Genomic DNA, 26,367 nt, shown 5'->3' with positions numbered 1-26,367 from the left:
TATTGTCTTAAAATTAGTTAAAAGGGTTTGAAGACACTTTATCACATTTCCCCACAGCCAACTCTTGGACATTAGAGAAGAAAGAAATGATGGAATGTAAGAGGTCACTGAAGACCTCCGTGCCAGTATGAATGTGTATTTAAACTACCTTCTTACAAAGGCACAGGATTGTGTGACTCTAGGAGATTTTTTTTTAAGATTTTGAATTTTAATTTATTATTTATACAGTGTGCTGTCTGCATGTTTGCCTGCATGCCAGAAGAAGTTATTGGATTTCTTTATGGATGGTTGTGAACCACCATGTGGTTGCTGGGATTGAATTTAGGACCTCTGGAAGACCAGCCAATGCTCTTAACCTCTGAGCCATCTCTCCAGTCCCTAGATAAATTTTTGTTTTGTTTTGTTTTGCTTTCTGAGACGGGGTTTCTCTGTAGCTTTGGAGCCCATCCTGGAACTCGCTCAGTAGACCAGGCTGGCCTTGAATTCACAGAGATCTGACTGTCTCAGCTTCCTGAGAGCTGGGACTAAGGTGTGCACCATCACCTCATGGCCTGGTGAAAGATTTTTAATCAAAAAATTAAAATTTAGTTTTGAACTTTATAACTGCACAGTAAGCTTGGTTTACTAAGTGCTTCAGAGAGCCAGTCTTTGCTGTAGACCTTATTCAGACCATAGTGTCAGAAGTGTCAAATAGTTGAATCAACAGGGTTAACACACTGAGATTAAGATAAATTCTCATTGGTGGGTGTACTATTTTGCATGTGTGTTACTTTGCTTGTGCAATCTTTGTTTTGATATTTATAATGCATTATTCTAAAAGTTTAGCTTTGGGTTTTCTGTTTGTCTTTATTTTCTTCAGACAAGGTTTCTCTGTGTAACCTGTCCTGGAACTTACTTTGTAGACTAGGCTGGTCTCCAACTCACAGAGGTTCACCTGCTTCTGCCTCTTGAGTGCTGAGATTAAAGGCGTGTGTCACCACTCCCAGCAAGCTTTGTTTTCAGTGAGTACTTGTCTTTTGGCATCCCTTTCAGTGGGGAAAAAACATATTTAGGGAATAATGTTACCAAATATCACAGACTGTGCTTTTATGCATCTGTAAAATTGTTGTAATTTCAGGCTAGAGGGAGTTCAGCGGAGTATAATCAGACTTCATTCTTTTGCAGATGAGTAAATAAATAAGTAAATAAATTTAGACAAATATTTATGCAGTTAGCCTAGTTATATGCCAGTTCTCTAGAGGATTTCAACATGGGATCTTATGCTCTTCTTGATATTGATGCACGTGGTTTAATTTAATTCTGTACTTCCATCTTCGTGGACAATTGTTTGGGTTTGGCTAGGGGAGATACAGAAGCAGGGACAGACTTTCTAGTGCCCATGCATCAGTCTGGAACTCACACCTGTAGAAACTCCATGAAAAGCGAGGAGGTGGTGCTTTGCTGGTTTTGGCTTGTGTGTTAGGAAATGTTTGCTCAAGTATTTGCTTTATAGTCTGGTTATGTATAGAATTTTAGGTGCAATTTAAATTTACTCAGGAGAAATAGGTTATGTTGCACTGATTAACCCTAAAATTTCAGTGTGTTATGAAGGGTGATGGTTCCCTTTTTGCTTTCCTGGGCTTTGGAGGAGTGTGGCTTCTTTTGGATCTGTCTGCTCTTCAGCAATTGCTGTCAGGCAAGTGGACAGTAACAGGTTGACGCACCATTAATCCACTGCCCAGAATCCAGCATTTGGTCTTGCAAGAGTGCCAGGGAATGTAGAATATTCAAGGAGAGAGCCACTGAACTGTGTTAGGTTTGAAAGTAATGCCATTGACACCCGGCCTTCACTGTTACCTTGGGCCGGCCACCACTTGTCTATAGCAGTTCTGTGTCTCCAGAAAGTTTTTGTAGTTTTTGTATTATCTATTAAATATTAAAGCTTCACAGTGGTATGTCTCATCATTATTCTTCTATTCTTAGAATGTAATATTCCATTGATTTTTTTTTAATTTAAAAGACTTTAAACTTTCCTTTGTAATTTCTTCCTCCTTTTTGTGATTTTTTTTTAACCTGGATTGATTTGTTTGTTATTTTCTCATGTCAATCTTTTGGGGGGTGTTTTTGTTGCATTTAAATGTTTCACAATGAATTTTGGTTTTCTTACCTTCCTGTACCCCTTTAAAAAATAACCTTGGACTTGTTTCAAGTTTGTGATATTTTCTCGGGCCTGTTTCTTCTTGTCTTCCCTTGTAGAAGGATTGAATGTACTTGCTTAGTTTTTTCCAGTGTTGATCTGGAAGCAGGACCCGGCATACACGGGGCTGGTGTAGTGGCCCTGAGCGGCCGCTGCCCTCGGCTTGTCTCCACCGGTTAGCATTGTTCTCACTGGTCGCACTTTTCCTTTGCTTTCAGGGTTCCAGTGTGTTTGGGAGAATGGTAGTATGCCCGTCAGATTTTTGTCAACTGGACACAAGCTACAGTTATTCGGGAAGAGGGACTCTAAATTGAGAAAATGCCTCCATAAGGTTTGCCTGTAGGTGAGTCTGTAGTATATTTGCTTGATGAATGATTGATGTGGGAGGGCCCAGCTCTTTGGGGACAGTGACACCTCTGGTCAGGTGATCCTGGTTGACAAAAGAAAGAAGACTGAACAAACCATGAGGAGCACGGGTAAGCAGTGTTTCTTCATGGCTTCTGTATAGGTTTTTCAGGATGCTGCCTTGAGGTCCTGCCCTGACTTCCTCTGTGATGGACTGTCATCAGAATATGTAACCCAGATAAACCTTTTCTTCCCCAAGTTGCTTTTGATCATGGTGTTTTAACGCAGCCATAAAAACCTCAGCCAAGACGGGTAGGGGTAGCAGTTAACATGTATGCTCATTCCTGTTGATAGTGATTTCTGTTGCTGCTTGTTTTTTTTTTTTTTTTGAGATAGTTTTGCTGTGTTGCCAAGGCTGTAACTCACTGTGTTGTCTAAGCTGACCTCGTACTCCATTCTTGTGCTTCAACCTCTCAAGTGACAGCATTATAGGCCTGCACCACACATTCTGCTCAAAATCATATGGTCAATCAGTCATGGCCTCACACAAAACTAACAGCTAGCTGGCTGCCCCCCTCCCTCCCTTTTTTCCCCCTGGGTTAGAGCTCAAACTCAGGCCTTAGTTATCCATGTTAGGCAAGCAAATACTTTTCCACATTCTGCATCTCCTGCCCAAAGCCTCTTGATCTACACTGGCAACATGAATAGCTTTAAGTTGTATTATTTAGGAGAGGTCAGTGGGTGATCATGTGGCGATGAGATGACCACTTACAGGAGTTGGTATTCTCTTCCCACTGTTCGGGTTCTGGGAATTGAAGCGCAGGGCATCAAACTTGGCACTGTCAGCATCCTTACCTGTTGAGCCAGCTCAATAGCCCAAGTTGGATCACTTTAGTAAGTACAAAGCAGAGGGGAGGCAGAGGCAGGCAGATCTCTGTGAGTTCCAGGCCAGCCTGGTCTACAGAGCGAATAAGAGAAATCCTTTCTCTAAAAACTATTTCCCCGCCAAAAAATTTGGAAAGAGACCTCATCTTTGGGAGCTCTCAGTAATTGATTATTTTAAATAGGTTATTAGTTTATAAAGCAAGCAGTCTTTTTGTGAGATTGTTAAATTTGTTTTTTGCTTACTAGGGTTATATTGTTTAAATGATTATTACTCTCTAAGATTCTCTTAGCTCTAATTAAAGTTTACACTGGCTCTTTGTAGATTTAATAGTAAATCTTATATGAATTACTATGTATATCTCAAATCTGCTATTCTAAAATCTCATTCTTAAGTATAATTTAGAAAATGTGATTTTTTTTTACCACAAAGCTCATAACTTATGGCAGAAATAATAACAAGAATTATATATTCTATATGCATTTGAATGATATAGTTTTTTTTTTCTTTTTGGATTGGAGCTTCTGTGTTAAGATCTGTAGACTATAGCAATTAGTTGCCTTTTGGTCATTATTTGTATGTCTGTGTTTCAGAATCTGAGTTAAGTGCCAGATAGTGGTGGCAGTGGTGGCGCACGCCTTTAATCCCAGCACTCGGGAGGCAGAGACAGGCAGATCTGTGAGAGTTTGAGACTAGCCTGGTCTACAGAGCTAGTTCCAGGACAGCTTAGGCTATACAAAGAAACCCTGTCTCGGAAGGGAAAAAAAAAACAGAAAGAACCTGAGTTAAACTTTTTTACTGTAGTAGTTTAGTGCATTGAAGAGATTTTTTTATTTATGAGCGTATTACATTACATCTCTGGAGAAAATGAAAGTCTTGGACAAATCACCTGCTAGCATTATTTGCTGTACTACTTCTGCTCTAGAATAAAAACAAGCTGGCAAAATACAGATCTTACAATTTTATGTAATTGTTCAGTTTGTCCAAAAATCTTACAGAACGTTATCTACTTGACAGCTTAACCAGAAAGGTTGTACTTATTGTAGCAATGGTAAGCATTTTGGAGAATATATGCTGTTTTAGTTGAAACGATTCTGTTAATATTTATTAAAATGCTAGTTGATTTTAATTTTCAACTGTCAGTTATGACAATGTGTCAATGAATCCTGTTAGAAGTTACATTTATAACAGAGGCCAGGGTTTATTACATAACTTGTCACTGAGTATTACAATAGATCTTTTCAGATAGTCAGCTATAACTGTGCCTTAGTCAATAAAGTGGATATGTGGGAATCACTAGGGTTTGCATGTAAGTTAGGTGGCATGCACATGATTTCCCTTTGTTAGTATTGCTGAACAGCTTGCTAACATGTCTAATAGTTGTTTTATAGATGACCTGACCCAGGTAGGTAGGTGTGTCAGTTACCATGTGCTTTCAGTACAGTCACCAGTTCTCCAGCATGAAAACTGGTGTCTTCCATTGTGACAATGTCCATAGAGTACAGACTTCCCCTATTCAGATGCCAGCTTAAAGTCTTGGCCAGCTCTGCCATCTTGCTGACTGGCCATTAAGTCAGAGGCCCCCACAACGGCCTCTTCTGATTAGATAATTTGTAGAACTTAGTAAAATTAAGTATTAATAGATTTTTTCTAAGGATTGCGTGCCAGGAACAGCTGAGGAGAAAGACTGCATGGGATGGTGTGTTGGGTGTGATTTGCAGCTCCTATGCCCTCTTAGCGTGCCCTGTTCTCCGGGTACTTGTTGGAGATGTAGTTAAAGAATGTTTCTAGCGTCCAGTCAGCCTCTAAATTCATCCCTGCCTTCTATGGTGTGGGGGTGGGGCTAAAAGTTTCCACTTTATAATCTAAGTTATTTCATTAGTTTAAACTCTGGTGTTATCGAGTCACCTGCCATATCTAGGAAGATACTTTCATCACTTAGGAGCTTGTAAGGTTTGGCATAGCTATGTCAGGAACTTGAGACAAAGACCAAGTGTTTCCTATGATATTATGCATGCTTTAAATTAGCAAGTGCCAACTCAGATGTACGATGGCCATAATAGATTTAAATGTCCAATTACACCGAAAGACAGCACTGAGTTGGTAGATTGTGTACCCCTGCCTGTTTTTTGTTTTTGTTTTTTTGAGATGGCCTCTCACTTTGTAACCTGGTGGCCTGGAACTCAGTATGTAGGACCAGGCTGCCCTTAAAGGCATAGGAATTTGCTTGATTCTACCTCTCAGTTCTGGTATTAAAGGCATGAGAGACCTACTACTTTTTAAAGTGTAACCGTTAAACGAATAAAGTAACTAAGGAAAAGTGAACATTCATTTTATTATTTTTTTATTTTTAGGGTTTTGAAACAAGGTTTCTCTTGTGTAGCCTTAGCTGTTCTTGGCCGGCCTGGAACTTTCTCTGTAGGCCAGGCTGACCTCAAATTCACAGAGATCCGCCTGCCTCTGCCTCCTAAGTGCTGGGATTAAAGGTGTACACCACCACCACCCAGCCATTTAATCAATTCTTAAAGGCTAGCTGCATTAACATTTTTGTATGTGAACATTTGCTATGAACATTTGTTTCCTGTTTAATGTAGCAGTAATGTAGTAAACGAGGTTATAATAAAAGATTCTTAGAAAAGTTTGCATAAAACTTGCTCTGCAGGTTAAACATACAAGTCTGCTTGCATGCTTTGAAGATTAAGGCTCTTTTTTCATATGGGAAATATGGAACTTAGTAAAGATCAGTCAGTTGGGGCCTGTACAAACTTTGGCTAGTGCTTCCTCATATGTTAGTGTTGGTAGCCACTGAGTAAGCCAACTTAAAATTTATTAAGACTTTTTCTGTAATTATAAGTTGTCTTTTTTTCATGGCAATTTTATGTCCACTTTTCTTTTAGGTTATATTTTTTAAATCCACTTTTGTAACCCTGAAAATAATCCATATTGATTTCTTTTAAAGTTTATTTTGATATGATTTACAGGCTCTGAAAGAAATCAAAAGAAATTTTATTGTATTTCTTAGGCTTCGGTTATTTTTATTTGCATGTACATGCCAGACATTGTGAAGCTGGCCTGCTGCAGAAGATATGAGTCCCCGGAGTACAAGATGGCAGCAACTGCCCTGTCTTTCTGGGTACCAGTACCTTTAATTAGATATAAACTAAGGAGACACAGGGGAAAGCAAAGAATCTCTTAAGATGCTATTGCAGTAATGCTAGAAGCTAGAATATCTTGGCAAAAGCAGTTAGATTTCTGCTTATGTGTTGAAGGTAGCTGTGCTGGGCTTTCATGACATTGTATGAGACTTCAGATAAAGAAAGAAGCCAAGGATGATTCTGAATGCTTTGATCTGAGTCTGAAAGAATGAGATGGCTTCAAGTGAAGTAGCTATAAATGGCAGTGGGAGCCTACAGGTAAAGAAGGTTTAGAAGTGAGATGGAGAACATGCAGTTTAGTGTAAACCTGTTACATTTCAGTCATCTATAAAACTTCCAAATGGCAATGTCAAGAAGAAAGGTGAATATAATTGGTTTAAATGTTGAGCTAGGAATTTGGGAGTGGATGGCCCATAAGTGTTATGGTGGAAGCTTCTCCCCAGCCCCTGGCATCCATAGACCCAAAGAGTCTGGGGTGTTATGGTGGGAGTTCCACCCAAGCTCATCCCCATCTCCCTCCAAACCCTGCTGCATCTCAGATAGCCCTCCAAATGATGACCACTCCCACAGAGTATTTAAACTGCCTCCCAGAAAATGGACTTCTGGTTTTCCGGTCTCTCTTTCCCGTCTCCTTTCTGGGGGGCTAGAAAGTCATCAGCAAGTGTTGTATTCATAAAATGTGGGCTTTTTCTAATTCGGTTTGATTTGGTCTGATTTGGATTGCTGCATCGGTGGAGAGGCTTATCAGGGTGCAGAAACTTTTCAATGGGTATTATCATAGCTTTACTACGTATGACAAGGGAAGGTGCTTAGTTTTGCTGCAACTTGATGTGCCCTGCTTTGTTGATACCCATGCGAGGACTGCCCCTTTTCTGAACAGAAACAGAGGATGAGTGGATGAGGGAGGTTGGGGGGGGTGAGGGAAAGATCCGGTCAGATGTACAATAAAGAATAAGTATGAAATTGTTTAGTGTGTGCATAGAGACAGAGGAGGGGGCACATCTGAGTGCTAGGCTCCTCCATCAAGAAGAAGCTGGAGAGAAACCAGCAAGGGAGTCTAAAAGTGAGGTGCCCTCGTAGCAAAGACACAAATGGGTTGAGGAGTTTCGGGTATCTTGGATAAGGACTGAGTAGTTGGCCCGAGGCTGCATGTTCTGTGATGGAGAAGACTGGCTGGTAAAGAGACTGGAAAGCAGGAATTTTTGCTACTGAGTTTACAAAGTTCTCTCTAGAGCACTGCTATGAGGGGAACATATTTTAGGGAACATGGCTTGTAGAAAGTGGGATATTTATGTGAGAAATGACATTTTAAATGATGATCCAACAAAGGGGAAATAGTTAGGAGATGAGGTGTTTGAAGACAAGGCTGTAGTGCCTTTAGGAAGGAGCTGAGGAGCCCATGTGGAGCAGACACTGCTAATTGGATTGACACAGGGTGGAATCCACGATTTCCTCGTACCCTTCAGTTTTGGGTGTGGGGATTTGAAGCTAGGACCTTGTGCTTGTTGGGGAGGCTGCCCACAGCTGAGCTTTGTCCCTAGCCAAGATGTGAGGAAAGATGCACTTGGAGTGGTCAGCAACAAAAGAGAATGAACAACAACAAAAGATGATTTCTAGATAGAATTAAGTTCAGGTATGTGGCCCTGAGAACTAAAGGACACCAATTTGAGTGACTGTTTTTCCAGCCATGTTCGGCTATGTGGATGCAGGTGTAGCCTAGACAAAGACATAACCAGTGCTCCTGTGTAAGAGTGGAGGGGGGAAGTGAATGTGGTGTTTGCCAGGGAGTGTTTACAGTGCTTACATGTGGACTGTAAACTGAGTAGGGAGGGAGGTGTGCTATTGAAGATAGGTTTGTCATTCTTGTCACTTCAACTTTGTAAGGCCAGTAGACCATGACTCACTGTGTGTGTGTGTGAAAGCTTTTGTATATATCAATATAAAAGTTTCATGTCAGATTCACAAAATGCTCTTTTCTATAAGGTGAAAAAGAGTATGAAATGATCCAGGTTTTACTAAAGCAAAAATGATAGTCTCATCCATTGACTTACTTTTTGTTTGTTTGTGAATTTGTTTGTGAAATGATTTACTCCCAATAAAGAAGCCTCCTCTTTGTTGATACTGGTGGATATTTGGCCATTCCCAAGTAAAATCAACTCAGAAAAACAAAAAAAAACCTCACAGACATTATTCACTTAAAAACACTCCAAGTTGATATTAACTAACATGTCTAAAAATTTCTGCCATCCAACAACAGCTCCTTCTGGTCCACTTTCCTCCCTATTCTTTCTACATAATTGAGACCACACTTTACATATGATTTTATTTCCTGTGTTTTGCACTTAACAAATGAACACTATGAGTTCTCCCCATGTTATTTATAGCTGTATAAATACCAATTTCAGTGGTTCTCTGAGTTCCATTGTGTAGCTGTGCCAGCATTTGTTTTACTGCTCTCATGCTGTTGGAAATTAGGATGCTTTTGATTTTTAAAACTCAATTATTTTTAATCACAATTCAGGGAGCATTGTTATTTCTTAAAATGTTTAAAGGCAGTTTTGCCAGTAGAGAGTGTGATAATTTTTAAAAGTTGAATATTGCCAAATTGTATAACTGTATTTAGATACTTTAGCAATAGCTAATTGATTAGAAAATTTTTGGCTGATTTGAATTAGAAAATGCTCTTACTGGTTTTTTACTTTGACTCTTATAAGGGTCAGTATTTTCTGTGACTGTATTGAGCCAATTAATTATCCAAGTGGAAAACTAAATCAAACAAACCAAGAACTTAAATATAAATTACACATTTTTCTGTAGAAAATACAGGTAAAAGTGTATTTCAGGGTCAAAAGGATTTCTTGAGAAAATAAAAGGGTTAAATAATAAAAGTGTACAAGAGAGACAGAGACAAAGACAGAAAGACACAGCATTATGTAGCAAGGGGAAGTGCAGGGACAAAGCAGGAAACAAGGGAATCTGTGGGACTGGATATAGCAATTTCTAGACATATAGAATGTGTCATAAATTCTTTATATAATGAAATAGAACTGTGTAGATGATTCTGAGTGGTCCTTGTTTATATTAATTGATCATTGTTGTTAAACAACTTGTTCATGGGGTACAAGATAGCTCAGTGGTTAACAATGCTCACCATCAGGGATGATGACTCATTCTATAGGAAGAGAACACAACTTCTGCAGGTTGTCCTTCAACATATACAAACACATAAACAAAAAATCCTGAAGCACAACCCATACAAACACATACAAAAACAAGAATTCCACCTGATCATAATGATTTCTTATGGGTCACTGGGGAATACCCACCTCCAGTTTTCTTAGTGTGTTTGGCTTTGGTATCAGGTAGTACTGACTGCCTGGAGTGATTTACACATTATTTCTTTCTTCTCTATCATGTAAAAGAATTTGTTAGAGATTTCCTACTATCTTACTGCTTTCTACTCTGCCATTCATTATCTATATATACATATATATAGACTCTCCTGGGTTCAGTTCTATAATATTTGCTATTTCCTTAGAATTGACTTGATTTAAGCTGTACACTCACAAGGGTCTCAAGGGTCTCCTGTGTGCAGTTCACACCAGCCTCAAGTTCAGTTGCTGGGCTTACATCAGTGCCACAATGCCCATTTATAAACTACTTTTTATTGTTTGAAATATGTTTTAAGCTTATGGTTTTTAGTCTTTAGCCTGGGGATTATGTACAAGTATTTTGTTTAATTTCCTAATATTTGATGGGTTTCCCGATTTATTTCTGTTGTAGGTGTATAGTTTAGTTTTTTTGTGGTCAAAGAACATATCCTGTATGATGTCAGTTTTTTTTTTAACTTTGTTGAGTCTTGTTTTTGTGTATCCTAAGAAGGAGAACTTAAAAACCACATTCAAAGCTGTTGTTAGTGTTCATTTTCATTGAGTGTCTGTCATCCAAGGTGCTTGAGACAAGAAATGTTTCAGATTTTGGATTCTTTTCAGGGTTTGAATATTTGATTATATGTAATGAGATGGCCTAGGGAAGAGACCTCACATGAGCACACAGTCTTGTGTTGTGCATTCCCTTGGTGCACACAGAATGAAGATGCCTTTTTGATTTTTCTCAACCTTTGCATTTGACTATTATCCATCACACCAGGTGAGGAGTGAAATTGTCAAATGTTGGATTTCTGTGTTTCAGGTTTCAGATTTTTAGTTCAGTGATCTTCAACCTTCTAATCTGTCACCCCTTCTCTTCTTCCTTTCCCCCCTCTCTTTCTTCCTCCTTTCTTCTTCCCCCACGTCTTCTGTTTCTCCCTCTCTCCTCCCTTCTCCTCCCCCTTCATATTGGGCATTGAACTCAGGCTTTACTTCTGCCAGGAAACTGTCTACCAGTGAACAAGGGAGCCTGCCTTATTGAAATCTTTAAGTCTGACTAAATTACTTATTTCTCCTTTCACTTGATGTATTTAGGGTTTAGTGTTACGTGCATATGCATTTATAGTTACTATACCTTCATTCTATTGTGAAATGCCTGTTCTCTAGTAGTACTATGTCTAAGTCTTACTTATTTTCCTCCATTGAGGTTCTGTTAATACTACTTATTGAGAATAAGACCACTACCACAGTTTAAAGCCAAATTTGAATCAAGCTTTAATCAAATACTGGCCAGGTCCATACCCAGGGTCCTAGGAAATGGCCCGAGTTAGGGTTTGCAGCAGCTTAAAAAGGAAAACCCATAATTCATTGCATTTCCCTTCAGGTCCAATGAGGGCCAAGCATACATCCTGATATACCTCAAGCCTACATCCAATCAGGGGCAAGGGTTTCTCTTGTGGTATTTCCTGTCCGCCAACCTGAACCTCCTACCCACATGTGATTAAGCACATCCATTGTAGATGGATCAAACAAACTTGTTTAGGGAGTGAAAAACATGTGGCTTGTTATCTTCCAAAAACAGTAGCCTCCAGCATTTCAGGAACTATCTGTCCTTGAGCAAGGGGCTTGCAGATCAGAGGCATTTTTGTTTCATGGATCTAAAAAGCATAGTAAATAACTTAAAATGTAACTTTGGCTCTCACAGTTCCTCTTCCCAGATGACCCTGTTTTGCATCAAGTTGACGAGAAGGTAACCAGCATACAGCACGGAACTTTCTTTTTTATTCATTCTGACAGTCCTTTGATTAGGTTAGACATCTGCCAAATTTTTCTGTAAAATATCAAATATGTTAACTTTTGCATGCTATAGAGACTCTAAACTCATGTTATAGAGCCTCTGAGCTCCTTGTTTTTCGAGACAGTCATAGACAATCTGTGATAGAAGTATGATAATTGCATGGTAAAATTAATTTACAGGCACAGAAGCTTGAATTTCATCTATTTTCTTGTGTCATAAAAATATTTCTCTTGATTTTAGCCAGCAACAATAATACTGTACCTAAAAAGAGTGATGATCTGAGTTTTGCCCAAAAAGTACATTTTAGCCATAATGTCGTAAAAGGTTAGTCCATTTATTGATTTGTCACATTTACTTCTGTCATTTTGCTAGCTTTTAAATGTACTTCATGTTATATTTCTTCTGATGTTAGGGAACTCTTGAATTAAGTGCATGTTTTAAATGTTAACTTCAGATTCTCGGAGTACTTTGTGACTACTTCATGGACCCTTAATTATTTCTTACCACAGTGTACTTCAAAATAATGTTAATTCTGGTAAAATATAAATTTGCCTTTTTTCCTGTGTTCTTCTGATCTTTGTGCTATTTTGTATACATTGTATCTATGTGGCTTCTCTATGAGTACTACAATTGATTTATACTTGCCTCTGTCCTTTAAAGCAGAGGGATGAGAGAAATGATAGGATTTAAAGGAACCTTTACTTTTATCATTGCTGGTCATTGCCAAGTGATACTTTCCCTGAAGCACTTTCCTCTTGGTGTGTTTGTGCATCAGCCTCTCTACAACACGTGAATGTTTATGTGCATGCTAATGCTTTTTCCTCATTACCCACGTTGTTTTGGCTATAGAATTCTTGATAGCAGAATGTCCTTCAGCATTTGAATGTGTTATCTGTAGTTGGTTGTTATTCTCTTTCTTTGCCTGTTTTGGGGGCCCACCACCCAGCTCCCAAATAAATCACAAATGGAGTCTTATTATTCTTTCTTATGAATGCCCAGCCTTGGCTTGGCTTGTTTCTAGCCAGCTTTTCTTAAATTAAACGATCCCATCTACTTTTTGCCTCTGGGATTGTTCCTTTTCTTACTTATGTATAACTTATTTTCACTCTTATTCTGTGGCTGTCTGTGTGGCTGGCCCCTTCTTTTCTCGCTCCTCGATCTCTCTTGCTCCTTCTTCCTCCTTTTCTCATTTTCTCTCCCCAGAGTTCCATTTATTCTCTCTACCTGCCAGCCCCGCCTATCCTTTCTTCTGCCTTGCTCTAGGCCACCTAGCTCTTTATTAGACCATCAGGTTATTTTAGATAGGCCAAGTTACACAGCTTCACCGAGTTTAACAAATGCAAAACAAAGTAATACAACACATCTTTGCATCATTAAAACAAATGTAACACACTTTAAAATAATTTTCCACAATAGTATCCTCCTTCCCTCCAGCCTCCCTTGTCTTCTTTATGTCTCTGCTTCCCTTTCTGATGAGTCCTTCCTCTCTTGCTCTCAGCCTTGCCATCTCCTGCCTTGATTACTTTCTCTAGAGTTCACTGCTTGCATGTGGTTGTTCAGAGCTAAAGTTAAACTGTTCTGTTGTTAGAGAAAGTCCTAAAAAAGGAAAACTGTCTTCCTAACCATTTTCCTGTTCTCCTAAGGTGTAATTATTGTTATCTCTGTATCACCTGAGGTATTTAATGTGCCTGTTAGATATAAACACACACACAAATCTTGGTGTTTTGTTTTATAGCTTTCTTTTTCAATAATATTCCTGAACATCTTTCTTCACTTGCATGATTTATTAAACTAGTCTGTAGATATTTGATGTGCGTGTGTTGTTGTTGTTTCCTACAGTTTAAGAAAATTGTTTTTTCTAAGATGAAGTATGCATTATAAAGGTGTGTGTTGTGATTAAGTAGACTTTAGAATCAACTAGTCAGGTGTGTGATTTTTAGAGTAAGTGTCTTAGGGTGTTTGTGCCTCAGTTTTCCTGTTTACTTAATGGGACTATTACTACTTACTCCTTGCTGCAAGCATTTGGCCTACTGTTGTATGGCATTGCTTTAAAGACATCTTGTATGTATGCATATTTTAACTCCATAAATTACATGAACAGTAGATTTAGTTATATCTAAGATCATATAATTGCTAAGTAGAGCTGGGGTGTGCATAAACTTAGTCTAGTTCTACAGTGTCATAACTGCTTCATCAAATTTACAAGACTCATAGATCATAAGAACTGATGAAGCAGTGTTTTCAGAATCTTTGTCCTTTTGTCACTCTGGCAATATGTAGCTTATATTTACCACTATAAACAATGTAAGCAACAGTAGACTTGTTTAAATGAAATGATAGAAGGGACATTTTTGTCTTTGGCATAGGAACAAATCCAAAAGACAAATTACTAATTGCATGTCTGCTTGACTGAGGTATATGTGAATTGTTTTTCAAGTAATCTTACAAAGGTGTTTCCAAATTCTGTTTTAACGATGTTATAGTGCTGAGTTTGGGATATCCTTCCCAATATCATGCTGCTAATTTAACTTCCCAAATTCCTGAGTGAAGGTGTAATTTTTTAAAATATAACTTATTTTTATTTTATGTCCATTGGTGTTTTGCCTGCATGTATGTCTCTGTGAGGGTGTCAGAAGTCCTGGAAGTGGTATTACAAACAGGTGTGAGCTGCCATGTGGGTGCTGGGAATTGAACCCAGGTCCTATGGAAGAGCATCCAGTGCTGTTAACCACTGAACCATCTTTTTTTTTTTTTAGTACTTATTTTCTTATTTTCTTTTATGTATACCTATGTGTCCCTGAATGTAGATATGTGCACCACACATGTGCAAGTGCCCCCAGAGGCCAGATGAAGGGCCAGACCTCTGGAACTACAGTCCCAGGTGGTTGTAAGCCTTCTGACATTGATGCCAGGAACTGAATCCAGGTCCTCTGCATGAGCAGAGAACTTTTAACTGGTGAGCCATGTCTCTGACCAGAAACTACTTTTTAAAAAATGTTTGTATTTTTTTATTTTTTAACATGACATTTTACCTTTTTAAAGAATTTCACACATGAGTACTATTTTCACACAATTCCCATGCCTGCCTCTTACCCATTTCAGTTTTTCCCAGGACCCACTGCACACCCTTCTCAAGTGTCAGTTATTGTTGCACATGCATATTACATTATAAATACAACCCACTGAGTCCTTTTGGTGTTGCTTATATGTATATGTGTTTAGGGTTGACAACTTGAGATTGGATCACCTATCAAGGGGCCCATCCTTGAAAAAGATGGATTCTCTATTTGCCATTAATTGCTTGTAGCTCTTTCTCTAGAGATGGGATTTTGTGTGAGTTCTCCCCTCTACTTCAGAATGTCAACTTGTATTGTCACTGTGCAGGTCTTGTTTAGGTGACTATATTGTTAAGATCTTATGGGTGTGGCTCTCTGTTATATCTAAAAGACACCATCTAGTAGCCAGTGTTCTGGACCTTTGACTCTTACATTCTGCAATGTTCCCTGAGTCCTTGGCGTAGGTTATATTGTAGATATATCACCTAGGGGTAGGCACTCCATGGTTAGTTGTTCTCTGCATTATGGCTAACTGTGGATTTCTGAGGTGGTTTCTGTTGCAAAAAGAGGCTGCTCTGATGAGAGTTAAGAGCTACACTTACCTATGAAAATAAGAAAATACGTATTTAGAATGCAGTTGGGTAATATACTGGTTTAGGAAAATTGCAATAGTAGGTTCTCCTGGGGTCTATGACCTCACCAACCAAGAGTAGTTGGCTAGGTTTTCAGTACTAGGCTTAAATTTCCTCCTATTGAATAGACCTTTAGTCAAATGGGATAACTTGGTTACTCCCCTACCCCAATATATAAATGCAACTGTTGCACCCTTTTGTATATCTTGCTATGTGCTAGTCATTGTTGTGGTTTCTAGGACTTACAATGGAGTGGGTCTAGTAGTTGCTTTTCCTCCTTAGCACCTTTGGATGCTCGTCAGGGAAGAGGCTCTCAGGTCAACTCCAATGTGAAAGGCAGTTTCCCATGTCTGGTAATAGATTTGTTTTGTTAGTTTATAGCTCTTAGAAATACATTGCCTTGATTTGAATTTCCTGTTTAATGAGTTTTCAAAATGAAGTATAATTCACCTACAATGAAGTTACATCTTTTAGTACACGGCTCATAAAGTTATCTAAGTCACATGCGGGTTACCCTTGTAACAAAATATAAATCACATATAAATTACCCTTATAACAAACAAAGGCTGGTAAAATGTTATGGCCCAGATCTGGTGATGGGTACGGTGATAGAGAGGCGCTATGTCAATGGGGGTCCTAAAAATGGTGACAGTGGCGGTAGACATTCTGGCTTTATGCCGGGCTCAAACATGCCTTGTCCCAGAGACAAGAGATCCGTAACCAAGTATTACTTAGCCTAGCCCATGGCAATCCCAATAGCCATAAAGGTTGGTTACAGATAATTTAAAGTTGGGGTACTCTGATGACGGGCCACCTGTGGGAAAGACCCCTCCCGCCTAAGACAGGGGTTCAAGGTCCCCCAATGACGGAAAAGGGAGGGTGACCCTACTTGACCTAAGCCAGGAGTGCCTCATTTAAAAATAAAAAGGGGTAAATTGTGGGAACACCAGACCTTGAGCAGAGACCCACTTCCCCTTCTGCCTGGGAGTTGGCAGCTGTAAGACAATCTAAAGACATGTTTGCTAAAAACAATACAATGCCTGGGGGCATTAAGTTCCTGGAAAAGGCCTGCCTACAGAAACCACCCTGACCTCGACCTTGTCCAAAGACTAACCGCCTCTTCTGCCACGCCCAGATCAGTTTCTGGGGGTCAGAGCAGAACCAGCCAGGGTAGAGGAGAGAGCAGAAGCTTCTCTGGTGGGAGCCTTTCTTAGGAAGTTTTCTTGAACCTTTTTGGGGCCTGCTTAAAGTTTTCTTTACATCGTTAAACAAGTCTCTGTGTTGTCAATCCCCGACACCCTCCACACGTTCTCGGACACAGGCCGTGCAGCAGACCCGACAGATTTGTTTTGTTAGTTTATAGCTCTTAGAAATACATTGCCTTGATTTGAATTTCCTGTTTAATGAGTTTTCAAAATGAAGTATAATTCACCTACAATGAAGTTACATCTTTTAGTACACGGCTCATAAAGTTTTGACAAATGGATCTACCCATTTAAGCCCCACCATAGTTAAGTCTTATCATCCCTAAATTCCTTGAATTTCCTAAATTTTTAATTTTGGGGAGAGTCAGGGTCTCCCTTTTCCAAGGCTAACATTGAACTCCCTGTGTAACTGAGGTTGGATTTGAATTCCTGACCCTTCTGACTCCAGCTCCCCAAGAGTAATAGGATTATAGATTTGCAGGTCACATCTGAGGATTGAATCCAGGGCATCTTGTATACGAGGCAAATATCCCATTGCACACTGAATAAAGAAATAAAGGAATTTTGAAAGAGAATGAATTATCTGTTGCCATTATTGAGGCTGACTACACTGACCTGTTTTTTTTTTTCCTGCCATGAAGCACCATTTTTACTTAAAAGAACAATTGGCACCGGGCGGTGGTGGCGCACGCCTTTAATCCCAGCACTCGGGAGGCAGAGGCAGGCGGATCTCTGTGAGTTCGAGGCCAGGCTGGACCGACAGCCTCAAAAACAATACAGAGAAACCCTGTCTCGTAAAAAACCAAAAAAAAAAAAAAAAAAAAAAAAAAAAAAAAGAACAATTGGCAAGCATTATGGTCATTCAACTTAAGATTTAGATTTTTTTTTCCCATGAATGGTTAGAGTGCTCCTCTTATTTCTATGAAACCGGTAGACAGTATTGTTGCTAATGACCCAGTTAAAAATTTCAAACAAAGGTTAGAATTGTAAAAATCTGTGTCTTCTACCATTGTCTTAACTATATTTCCTACATAAAAGGACTTTTAATTTAGGGGAATCAGTGGTGATATTCACAAATGTGATTTTTGTAAAATACAAAAACCTTTTTGGTGTTGTGTTACTAACTAAAGTATAATATTACAAAATTGTACATGAATATTGATTCAAATGTAAGATACAATTAATTTGTACGAAATAGAGTAAAAATAAAAATCTTGATACAGTTTCAGATGTACTAGTGCAATTTAACTTGTAAGAAATTATCATTTGGGCCTGGGGGGATTGCTCAATGGATTAAGTGCTTGTTACACCAATATGAAGACCACAGTTTGGATCTTGGAACTCATGTGAAAAGATGATGTTGTAGCCCACCTCCTAAAACCTGAGTGCTAGGGAACCAAGAGATAAACAGATTTCCCAGGCTCTTTGGAATATTGAGCTCCAGGGTCAGCCAGAAAGCCTGCCTCAAAAATAAGAATCAGTAGTAGAGGAAGAATTACAACGTCAACTTCAAATGTTGATGGAGGAATATATCCACATGTATATACGTATGTGTGGATCCACACCTTGAACCTAATATACTATCAAAGAAAAATATGCACGGATATATAAAAGGTATTAAGCAAAATATCTTCTCTTCCCACGGTGTCTGTTTGCTGGATTTCTTCTTGCCCTTATAATAAAGAACATACTGAAAGATAAAATGAAGATGCAGATGTAAGCTCAGCTGGGTTCTCTGTCAGCATAAGATTTTTAGTAATGTGAAATGGCATTGAGTATTTTTAAACTCAGTTGTAGTTTCTAATAGGACAAATTTCAACAGACACAAAATATACAATTAAAGCATTTGTGATTCCCAGGCAGCAGTTTTCAAGATCTTCTGAGAGACTAGAAATGCAGAAGGTGGGAGGTTTAAGCAGTGCTGATGTGAGGACTACACCTGCAGGCGGCCTGGGCGTGTGGCACAGGAGAGAACTTGCCGTCCCCAGGAGCAGGTGATTTAGCTTCATTGGACAGGTTTTAATCTCTGAGACCAAGCCAGGTAACAGAGCTACTTTAACTTCAGATCATTGTCTGACTTGTCTCTAGTTTTTGTATTAGATGTTAAAAATGAATGGTACACATGGCTAACTGGAACTATCCCTTTTAAAAAGAGGTGGTAGTACCCAGAGTGGGGCCCCCACCTGTAATCTCAGCACATGGGTAATTGGAGGCATGAGGCTCATTGGATTCAAGCTCATTGTTGGGCTACATAGTAAGTTTGAGACCAGCTAGTCTACATAAGACTTTGTCTTAAAAAAAAAAAAGGTTGTAAAAATATAGTTAGATGTTATTTTCTGACTATAGAGTATTCTTTTCCCTTTATTTCAACATTTTTAATGTTTAGTGTGTGAGTGCTTATATGTACCAAAGTTGTTTGTATGTAGATCAGAGGATAACTTGTAGGTGGTTTTGCCTTCCATTGGGACCTAGAGCTTATAGGTTAGCAGACTTAATGGCATGTGTCTTTATTGCTGGTGGGCCGCCTCACTGGACCCGTAGAGGGTTTTTTTAACCCCTAAAACTTTTCCCCTTGAACCATCATACAAATTTTCAACTGTATGTGTAAACTTAAAACTTTGCAATTAGAAAAAGCAGTAAGATTGATTCAGAACACTTTCTTGGGCACAAGACAGATGGTATTCCTATAAAAAGATGACATATATTTTTGGAAGTGCAAACAGGAAAATAGATACTCTTGAAAAAATTCTAGAGTAGTCTTTGCCTAGAAGATACAGGAAAGAGATTAAAAACATATGGCTTAAGTGAGCTTCTACTTTCTAATATCTAGAATTGGATCATGGCCCCTTAATATTAGGATCGAGTTGCATATGCATTGGTATAATTTTTCAAGTAGATACCTGCCAAGTGCTTTTCTCATCTGTGGTGTAGATGTGTGACAGTGGCAAGCAGGATTGCTGGAACTCCAGATTTAGTGAAGTTTCTTACCATCTTAGAATCAGCTAGCAAGTCTGCTATCTGGGAGCTAGCCTCTGTGCTTGGGGACAAGACCAGGTACATAGTGAGGTTCACTCAGTGTACAACTTAATGTTTAAAGTAGCTTGTGCTCCACATATTTATGTGCTCTATTTTTACAGTATCTTTCAAAAAACAGTGTGTGATAGCGAGACTTAAAGCTGCTGCTGCTTTTTTGTGGAGATGATGTCGCTGTTGCCATAAACGTCTGGTCTGGTCTGAATGGTTTCAGTGAACACGATTCTGTCTGTACAGCAACCACCTGCTGTCCAGAGTTAACCCAACCCTTGTCAGATTCTTTCCTTCCCTGTGTTACCAGTGTGTGTGGTCGGTTTGTATTGTACTTTACCATCCACATATCTGTTGAACTGGCTTAAGATCGTAACTAGCATTCGTGTTACGGCACTATGTTGTGTGTGTAGTAGTGGTTAATAAATCAGTGAGTTTTAGAGCTGTAATTTCCTGCTAACCAGCTGTGTGCCACTAAGCCGTAGGTGAAGGGTGTTACATTTCTTCTTCTAGTCAGGCAGTGCCTGTGATGGCTGGGAGCTGTGCCTTGATGAGTATGAAGGGCCATAGGAAAGGCTGTGTCTCACAATGCATGTGTACATGTTTGAAGTATGGGTTTGTCTTCCAGGTAGTGCATCAACAATGCCTTCTCGGTTTTGCTCCCTCAGCCTGGTGCATGGGCTCCTCAGACCTAGTGCTGAAAATAAGCCTGCTCTGATAGAAGAGAGATAGTCTTGACCTGTGTAGGAAACACAAAACAAAAAATAGTAAAGGACCCAGTATTTGCCCCGTGCCCAATATATGGCAGGCAGTTACCCTCATGTTCCAGGTAACACTCCTAAGAATAGATTTTTTGTTTTGAAGCTTAAAAATTTTCTGTTATGTGAAAATGAAAATGTTTAGGTTTTTTTTTTTTAACCTTTTAAAAATTCTTTTTCAGAAAATAGCTCCGGAGGTTAAATAAATGAAGCTGGACACAGTTTGTTCATGAGGCCTCACAGCCCCTCCCGATGTTTGGGGATAGCTGCTACAGAGAGAAATTGACCGGTTTGGATCAGGTAACTAGTCACAATGAAGAAAATTAGTCTGAAAACCTTCCGGAAATCTTTCAACCTGAGTAAAAGCAAAGACGAAACCGAGTTCATGGTGGTTCAGCCCCAGTCGCTCGCTGGCGATTTCGTGAAAGATGACTCCTTATTTGGGAGCTGCTATGGCAAGGACATGGCCAGTTGCGACCTTGGCAGTGAGGAGGAGAAAGGGAAGAGCAGGTCCAAGAGCGAGAGCCTGATGGGCACCTTGAAGAGGCGCTTGTCCGCTAAGCAGAAGGGTAAGGGCAAGGGCGGCGCTGCCCCGACCGATGAGGACACCTTCTCCTCGGCTTCCGTGCCTGGTGGTCTCAAGGATGTGCGAGCCCCACGGCCCATCCGCTCCACATCACTGTGCAGCCACCACTACAGCCCTACACCGTGGCCGCTGAGGCCCACCAGCTCGGAGGAAACATGCATCAAGATGGAGATGCGGGTGAAGGCACTGGTGCATGCTGCCAGCCCAGGCCTGGTCAACGGTGTGCGCAAGGAGCTGCGAGAGCTGCAGCCCAAGGAGCTGCGGGACCTGCAACCCAGGGAGCTGCAGCAGTCCAGGGAGCAGCGGGACCTGCAGCCCGAGCTACGCCCTGAGTCCTGCTGCAGCCCTGGGTCGCCTGGGGACCTGCGCCTCCATCTGGAGGAACATGTGCCTGTAGTTATCGGACTCATGTCTCAGGACTACCTACAGTACACCGTGCCTTTAGACGATGGCATGTGCCCTCTGGAAGGGCCGCGCAGCTGCTGCCTGGACACATCCTCGCCCATGGAGGTGTCGGCCGTGCCCCTGCCCGGGGCGAGCGCCTTCTCCGAAGACGACAGTCAGGTGGACCAGGACCTGGTTGTAGCCCCAGAGATTCTTGTGGATTCTTCGGTGAACAACTTGCTGATTGGCACCACAGGAGTCATGTTGCAGAGCCCTCGAGCAGGTCATGACGATGCCCCTCCCCTGTCACCATTGCTACCTCCAATGCAGAATAACCCAATCCAAAGGAACCTCAGTGGCCTCTCGGGGCCGGACATGCACATGGCTGAAAGCGTGCGCTGTCATTTGAATTTTGACCCCAACTCTGCACCTGGGGTTGCGAGAGTTTATGACTCAGTGCAGAGTAGTGGCCCCATGGTTGTGACAAGTCTTACGGAGGAGCTGAAGAAGCTTGCAAAACAGGGGTGGTACTGGGGCCCCATCACACGCTGGGAGGCAGAGGGGAAGCTGGCTAACGTGCCGGATGGTTCTTTTCTTGTTCGGGATAGTTCTGATGACCGTTACCTTTTAAGCCTGAGCTTTCGCTCCCATGGCAAAACACTGCACACTAGGATCGAGCACTCGAATGGTAGGTTCAGCTTTTACAAACAGCCAGATGTAGAAGGGCATACATCTATAGTTGACTTAATTGAGCATTCAATCAGGGACTCTGAAAATGGAGCATTTTGTTATTCAAGGTCTAGGTTGCCTGGATCTGCGACTTACCCGGTCCGACTGACCAATCCGGTGTCTCGGTTCATGCAGGTGCGCTCTCTGCAGTACCTGTGTCGCTTTGTTATACGTCAGTACACCAGAATAGACTTAATTCAGAAACTGCCTTTGCCAAACAAAATGAAGGATTATTTGCAGGAGAAGCACTACTGAGAGATTTGGGAGCCCTGCTTCTTGCACTTTGGGGTTCAGACACAAGACTGGAGTACAGTTTACAGACTCACATCGCCATTGAAGTCTTTGCTGCCATAACTATTTTAGTTTTTAGTGTGTGAAAGGGTCATGAATTTGTTCAAGGGTGGGGAAGTGTCTGCAAGGTGTCTTGAGTTTATTTGGATTCTTTGGAAAGGGATCTCTTGAGGATCTAGAAGTGTGAGTTCTTTCTTTAATGTGCAGAATAATCACAATGTGAATGACCAGATTCTCCGTAAAGCCCCCTCCCAGTCCTCTGCTGCTATCCACTGTGATTCTTATGCATTAAAGCACATTTCATGTATATTCAGCCCGAAGTAAAGTTGAATGAAACTTAAAGAACAAAAATTGCTATGACCTTAAATGGCCCAATTGAATAAACATGTGGGATAAAACTTATTACATATACACTGAAAATGATTTTTCTTTTCAGTTTCATACTTTAAAAATTTATTCAGGATTATGAATTGACACTATCTTGATTAATGGAATGCAAATCTGCAAATATATCTTGTATAACACTTTTCTAAATTATTTTTTAAGGATGTGATAATTGTTTTGGCTGTGAGAAGCTGATTTTTCTGTTGCCTTCATTTCATCTTGTGGTTTGTCTCTTGATAAATGGCCTTACATTAAAATTGTAAACAAATATATACCCAATTTAGAAATTGTTGCCTTTTCTGTCATTAAACTCTGGTACAAATTGGCATAATTTAAAGCCCTGTAAAGTCCAAACCATTGTTAGAAAAGTGAGATACCCTGGTTTCTTGTGTGCGATGTGTGTGTATGAGTATGAGAGAGATTGTTTCAGTTAAATGTTTTACCTATGATTTCTTTAGTCAGTACTTTCCTTCCATAAACTTGACAAAACAAGTTTCATAAATGAGTTGTATTTTCTTACATTAAAGTTTATATAAAGTTGTAAATTGATTTGAATAGAGAAGTTATTTTAAAGGTGACTTATCTTTCTTCTGTGTAGTCATTATTACAATGTGCTGGGTTTGACCATCCTGCCACCAAAACAACGACCCTGAATGACATGGTTAAGTAATTGCAAATTGTGATGCATTGTGTGAGGAAAACTGTAAAAACGTATCAGATATGCAGAAATAGTTTCTTGCTGTGACTGCCCTTTGAAGGTAGCATTTTGGTTTATGCTAATTTTGCTAATTCTTAAGTAACTTGGCATCTCTAGGTTTTCATCATTGTGTTAGAAAATGATGTGCCAGGTTTTAAGACTTTTTGGAATGTGGACTAATTAGTTCAGAGTTCTGCAATGGTGTTACTAAAACTATTAAGTCATAGTATTTAAAGACTGCCCCATTCAGATAGTGTTTCCAACTACAGATGCTTAAATAAAATCACAAGGGTAAAAGTCTTAGGTCAAACTTTCTGGCTTTGTCATCGAAACATATCTATATCTTTACATTTTTTCTCTATTTTTCTAGGGTTAGAATTGAGATTTGCAAGAAAAGGCGCAGTGCCATTGTGTTATGATATTAATGGCATCTTATAAGGAGCAAGGTATTTACTTTTGATGGAATGTTGGCTAGACCTTGTTACAAAGAATTTCATTTTCTGATGTGTTTGGTCTAATATGATGGAATATGGAATATACTATAATAATACAAGCATTCACTATAAGCTATTGGAGTAAGATCTACTGCAGAGTTGTAAGCTTGTTATCAAAATAATGCAAGACACTTAACTATTTTTTTGCAAAACTATTTATTTTTAAACAACTGAAGATATATCTAGGGTGAGTTGAAAGTCCTGCATCTATGTTAGATGGCAGGTGTTGTCACATAGTCACCATATTGATGGTGAATGTCAAGATGGCTTCATGCCTTAGACACATTCATATGTCCTTGAGATCATGGTTCATAAAAGTCTCTGGACTGTCCCCAACATGTCTTACCTGAACATAGCTTGTTTCCTACTCTTTCTCATGGTGCCCTGTGTTTAGGATCTACCCATTAAATGTTAAGATAATCCTGTTTTTCCTTTAAATCTTTCTAATAATCAATTTTTGTGTTACTTTGTAGGGCAAATCTTTATTACAAAAAACAACTTTTGATGAACTGTTTTCATACTTAATATGACATGTCCCAATTCACTTTGAAATCATCAGGTTCTGATACTTTACGAATAAAAATCAGCATTTATTGAAAAATCAGATTCACATAAAGTTGTATTGTCAGTGTTTTTGTGGTTTTGTAGCCAAGATATTCGTTTGACAGAAGCGGGAAACAGTAGACAATACTGGCTTTTTAGGTTGCTATTAAAGTAAAGAGAAAGAGTAAGTCTTTGTCTTGTATCTTGGCTTAGCTTTCTGGGTTTCTTTGAACTTAGACAATGTGAACACAACCTGTAAGCCATTCTTAAATCTGCCCATTTAGAATTCCTAGACAAGAAAATAGGAAGCAGGAAGGCTGCATCTGTTTCTGACAAGTTAATCAGGTCTTTTGCTCAAGTATTTCACCACCAAACATGCTGGAGGCCAGAGGTTACTTTGGGGCTTCATAAGACACTTAACACATTTTTTATAAATATGAGAGCAACAGAAAGTACTTGAAACGTATCTTGTTTTCTCTGAGGAAGACTGTTTTCTTTCTACATGGTGCAATAATCTAAAACTTTTAGGTCACATCACAGTAACCATGGAACTAAAAATAATTTTAAGGACACCAGCTACATAGGGCATCTTGCTGTTGAATAAAATTGGGTGCCAAAAAGGCTAACTCATTGGCATTAAGGAGATAAAACAGCATATATGTCATAGTTTCTGAGCCAGTATTACTGAAACAGGACGAAAGTTATTGAAATCTAACAGGTTTATGCAGTTTCCTTCCTAGTGCTAAGTATCTCTAACTGCTTTCAGGAATGCCAACTTTACATTTCACGTTATATATGAAAGAAATTCTTTACTTATGATTCAAAATAATACATTTTGATTTAAATCTGAATTTCTTTCATTGAGTGTGAAGTGTTAATTAGAATGAAAGGACACTACCAGCAACAGTTTTGTCGAATATTCTGTAAAAAAGAACAATAGCCAGTTCCACAAATAACTTTAAAATTCTAAAGGTATTGGTACGTTAATAATCAAAAATGTGGTTTCTCTTAGTACTTTTTTAATCCAGTAAAGTTTTTATAACACCCTGTTTATTGATCAGTCATGATATACAAGGCAAAATGTACTTTTTTCTTTTTTTTAAAGCGACCCCAATTCTCCATCCAGAGAGGGTGTGGAGGTCTTAGAATTTCCCAATAATTTGTATTCATGTTGGGGTAAAGGAGTCTCATAGTTGGTGTGCTATGACATGAATACCTGCAACTGAGATTGCTGGAGTTTACACTTTGTACGTTTCAAATCAGGTGTGTACCGTTTGTACTGAGAACACCACAGAATGAACTATCCAAAGTCCACTGATTTTAATAAGTGTTTTGGTTTGTAAGCAAATTACAGTAATTTCTTGCACATTTTTGGAAATCAATTGTATAAAAATTTATGTATCTGCTTCTAGATACAGTGTGTAAATAAAAGTTTCATTCACAACATCTGCCTTGTCATCTGTAACATCCAGGTGCAGGGTCTAACTTAATTAGTATAAAATTAACTGGAGAGCTTCTGTTGATTCCATGAGATCGGCACGTACTGGAGAGTGGGAAGAGTAACATTTTAGTAAAGGGGCAAGTGTGAAGTGTCATTCAGGATGACCAATTAGGGGTCAATTGATGGTGCTGATGATCTGCAATGGTTAGTATAATGGCTGAAGTGAATTTCGAGACCTACTGAAAGACTAAAACTAGCAACGTAACAAAATCTTACAGAAAGGGAGTTAGGCTAAGTGATAAAATGTTTGGATTAGGACATTAAAAACCATTTTTTTAAAATAGTATTTTACCAGAAAAAAGGAAGTCTGTAAATAAGAAAGGTTTCCAGTATCCTCTGAATTTTGTTGTCTGTTTTG

The 26,367-nt window shown here is 39.4% G+C and overlaps 1 protein-coding gene across 2 annotated transcripts in view; it reads left to right on the top strand.

Annotated features, from left to right (window-relative positions):
* Socs6 (suppressor of cytokine signaling 6) overlaps positions 1–25,954 on the top strand; it is a 29,882-nt gene extending 3,928 nt beyond the window's left edge. Inside the window, exons 2-3 of one of the 2 annotated variants that reach the window (XM_021235165.2) lie at positions 2,395–2,519; positions 20,583–25,954. In XM_021235165.2, coding sequence (XP_021090824.2) covers positions 20,714–22,354 — 1,641 coding nt within the window. In that variant the 5' untranslated portion in view covers positions 2,395–2,519; positions 20,583–20,713 and the 3' untranslated portion in view covers positions 22,355–25,954. The remainder of the gene's footprint in view (positions 1–2,394; positions 2,520–20,582) is intronic. The other variant, XM_040757814.1, reaches the window with a different exon arrangement.
* The last annotated feature ends 413 nt before the right edge of the window (positions 25,955–26,367 follow it).

This window comes from Mesocricetus auratus, unplaced genomic scaffold, assembly GCF_017639785.1.
Source record: "Mesocricetus auratus isolate SY011 unplaced genomic scaffold, BCM_Maur_2.0 Super-Scaffold_100015, whole genome shotgun sequence".
Taxonomy (NCBI): domain Eukaryota; kingdom Metazoa; phylum Chordata; class Mammalia; order Rodentia; family Cricetidae; genus Mesocricetus; species Mesocricetus auratus.
Note: the sequence above shows the minus strand (reverse complement) of the source record. Positions and strands in the feature narration are given on the sequence as shown.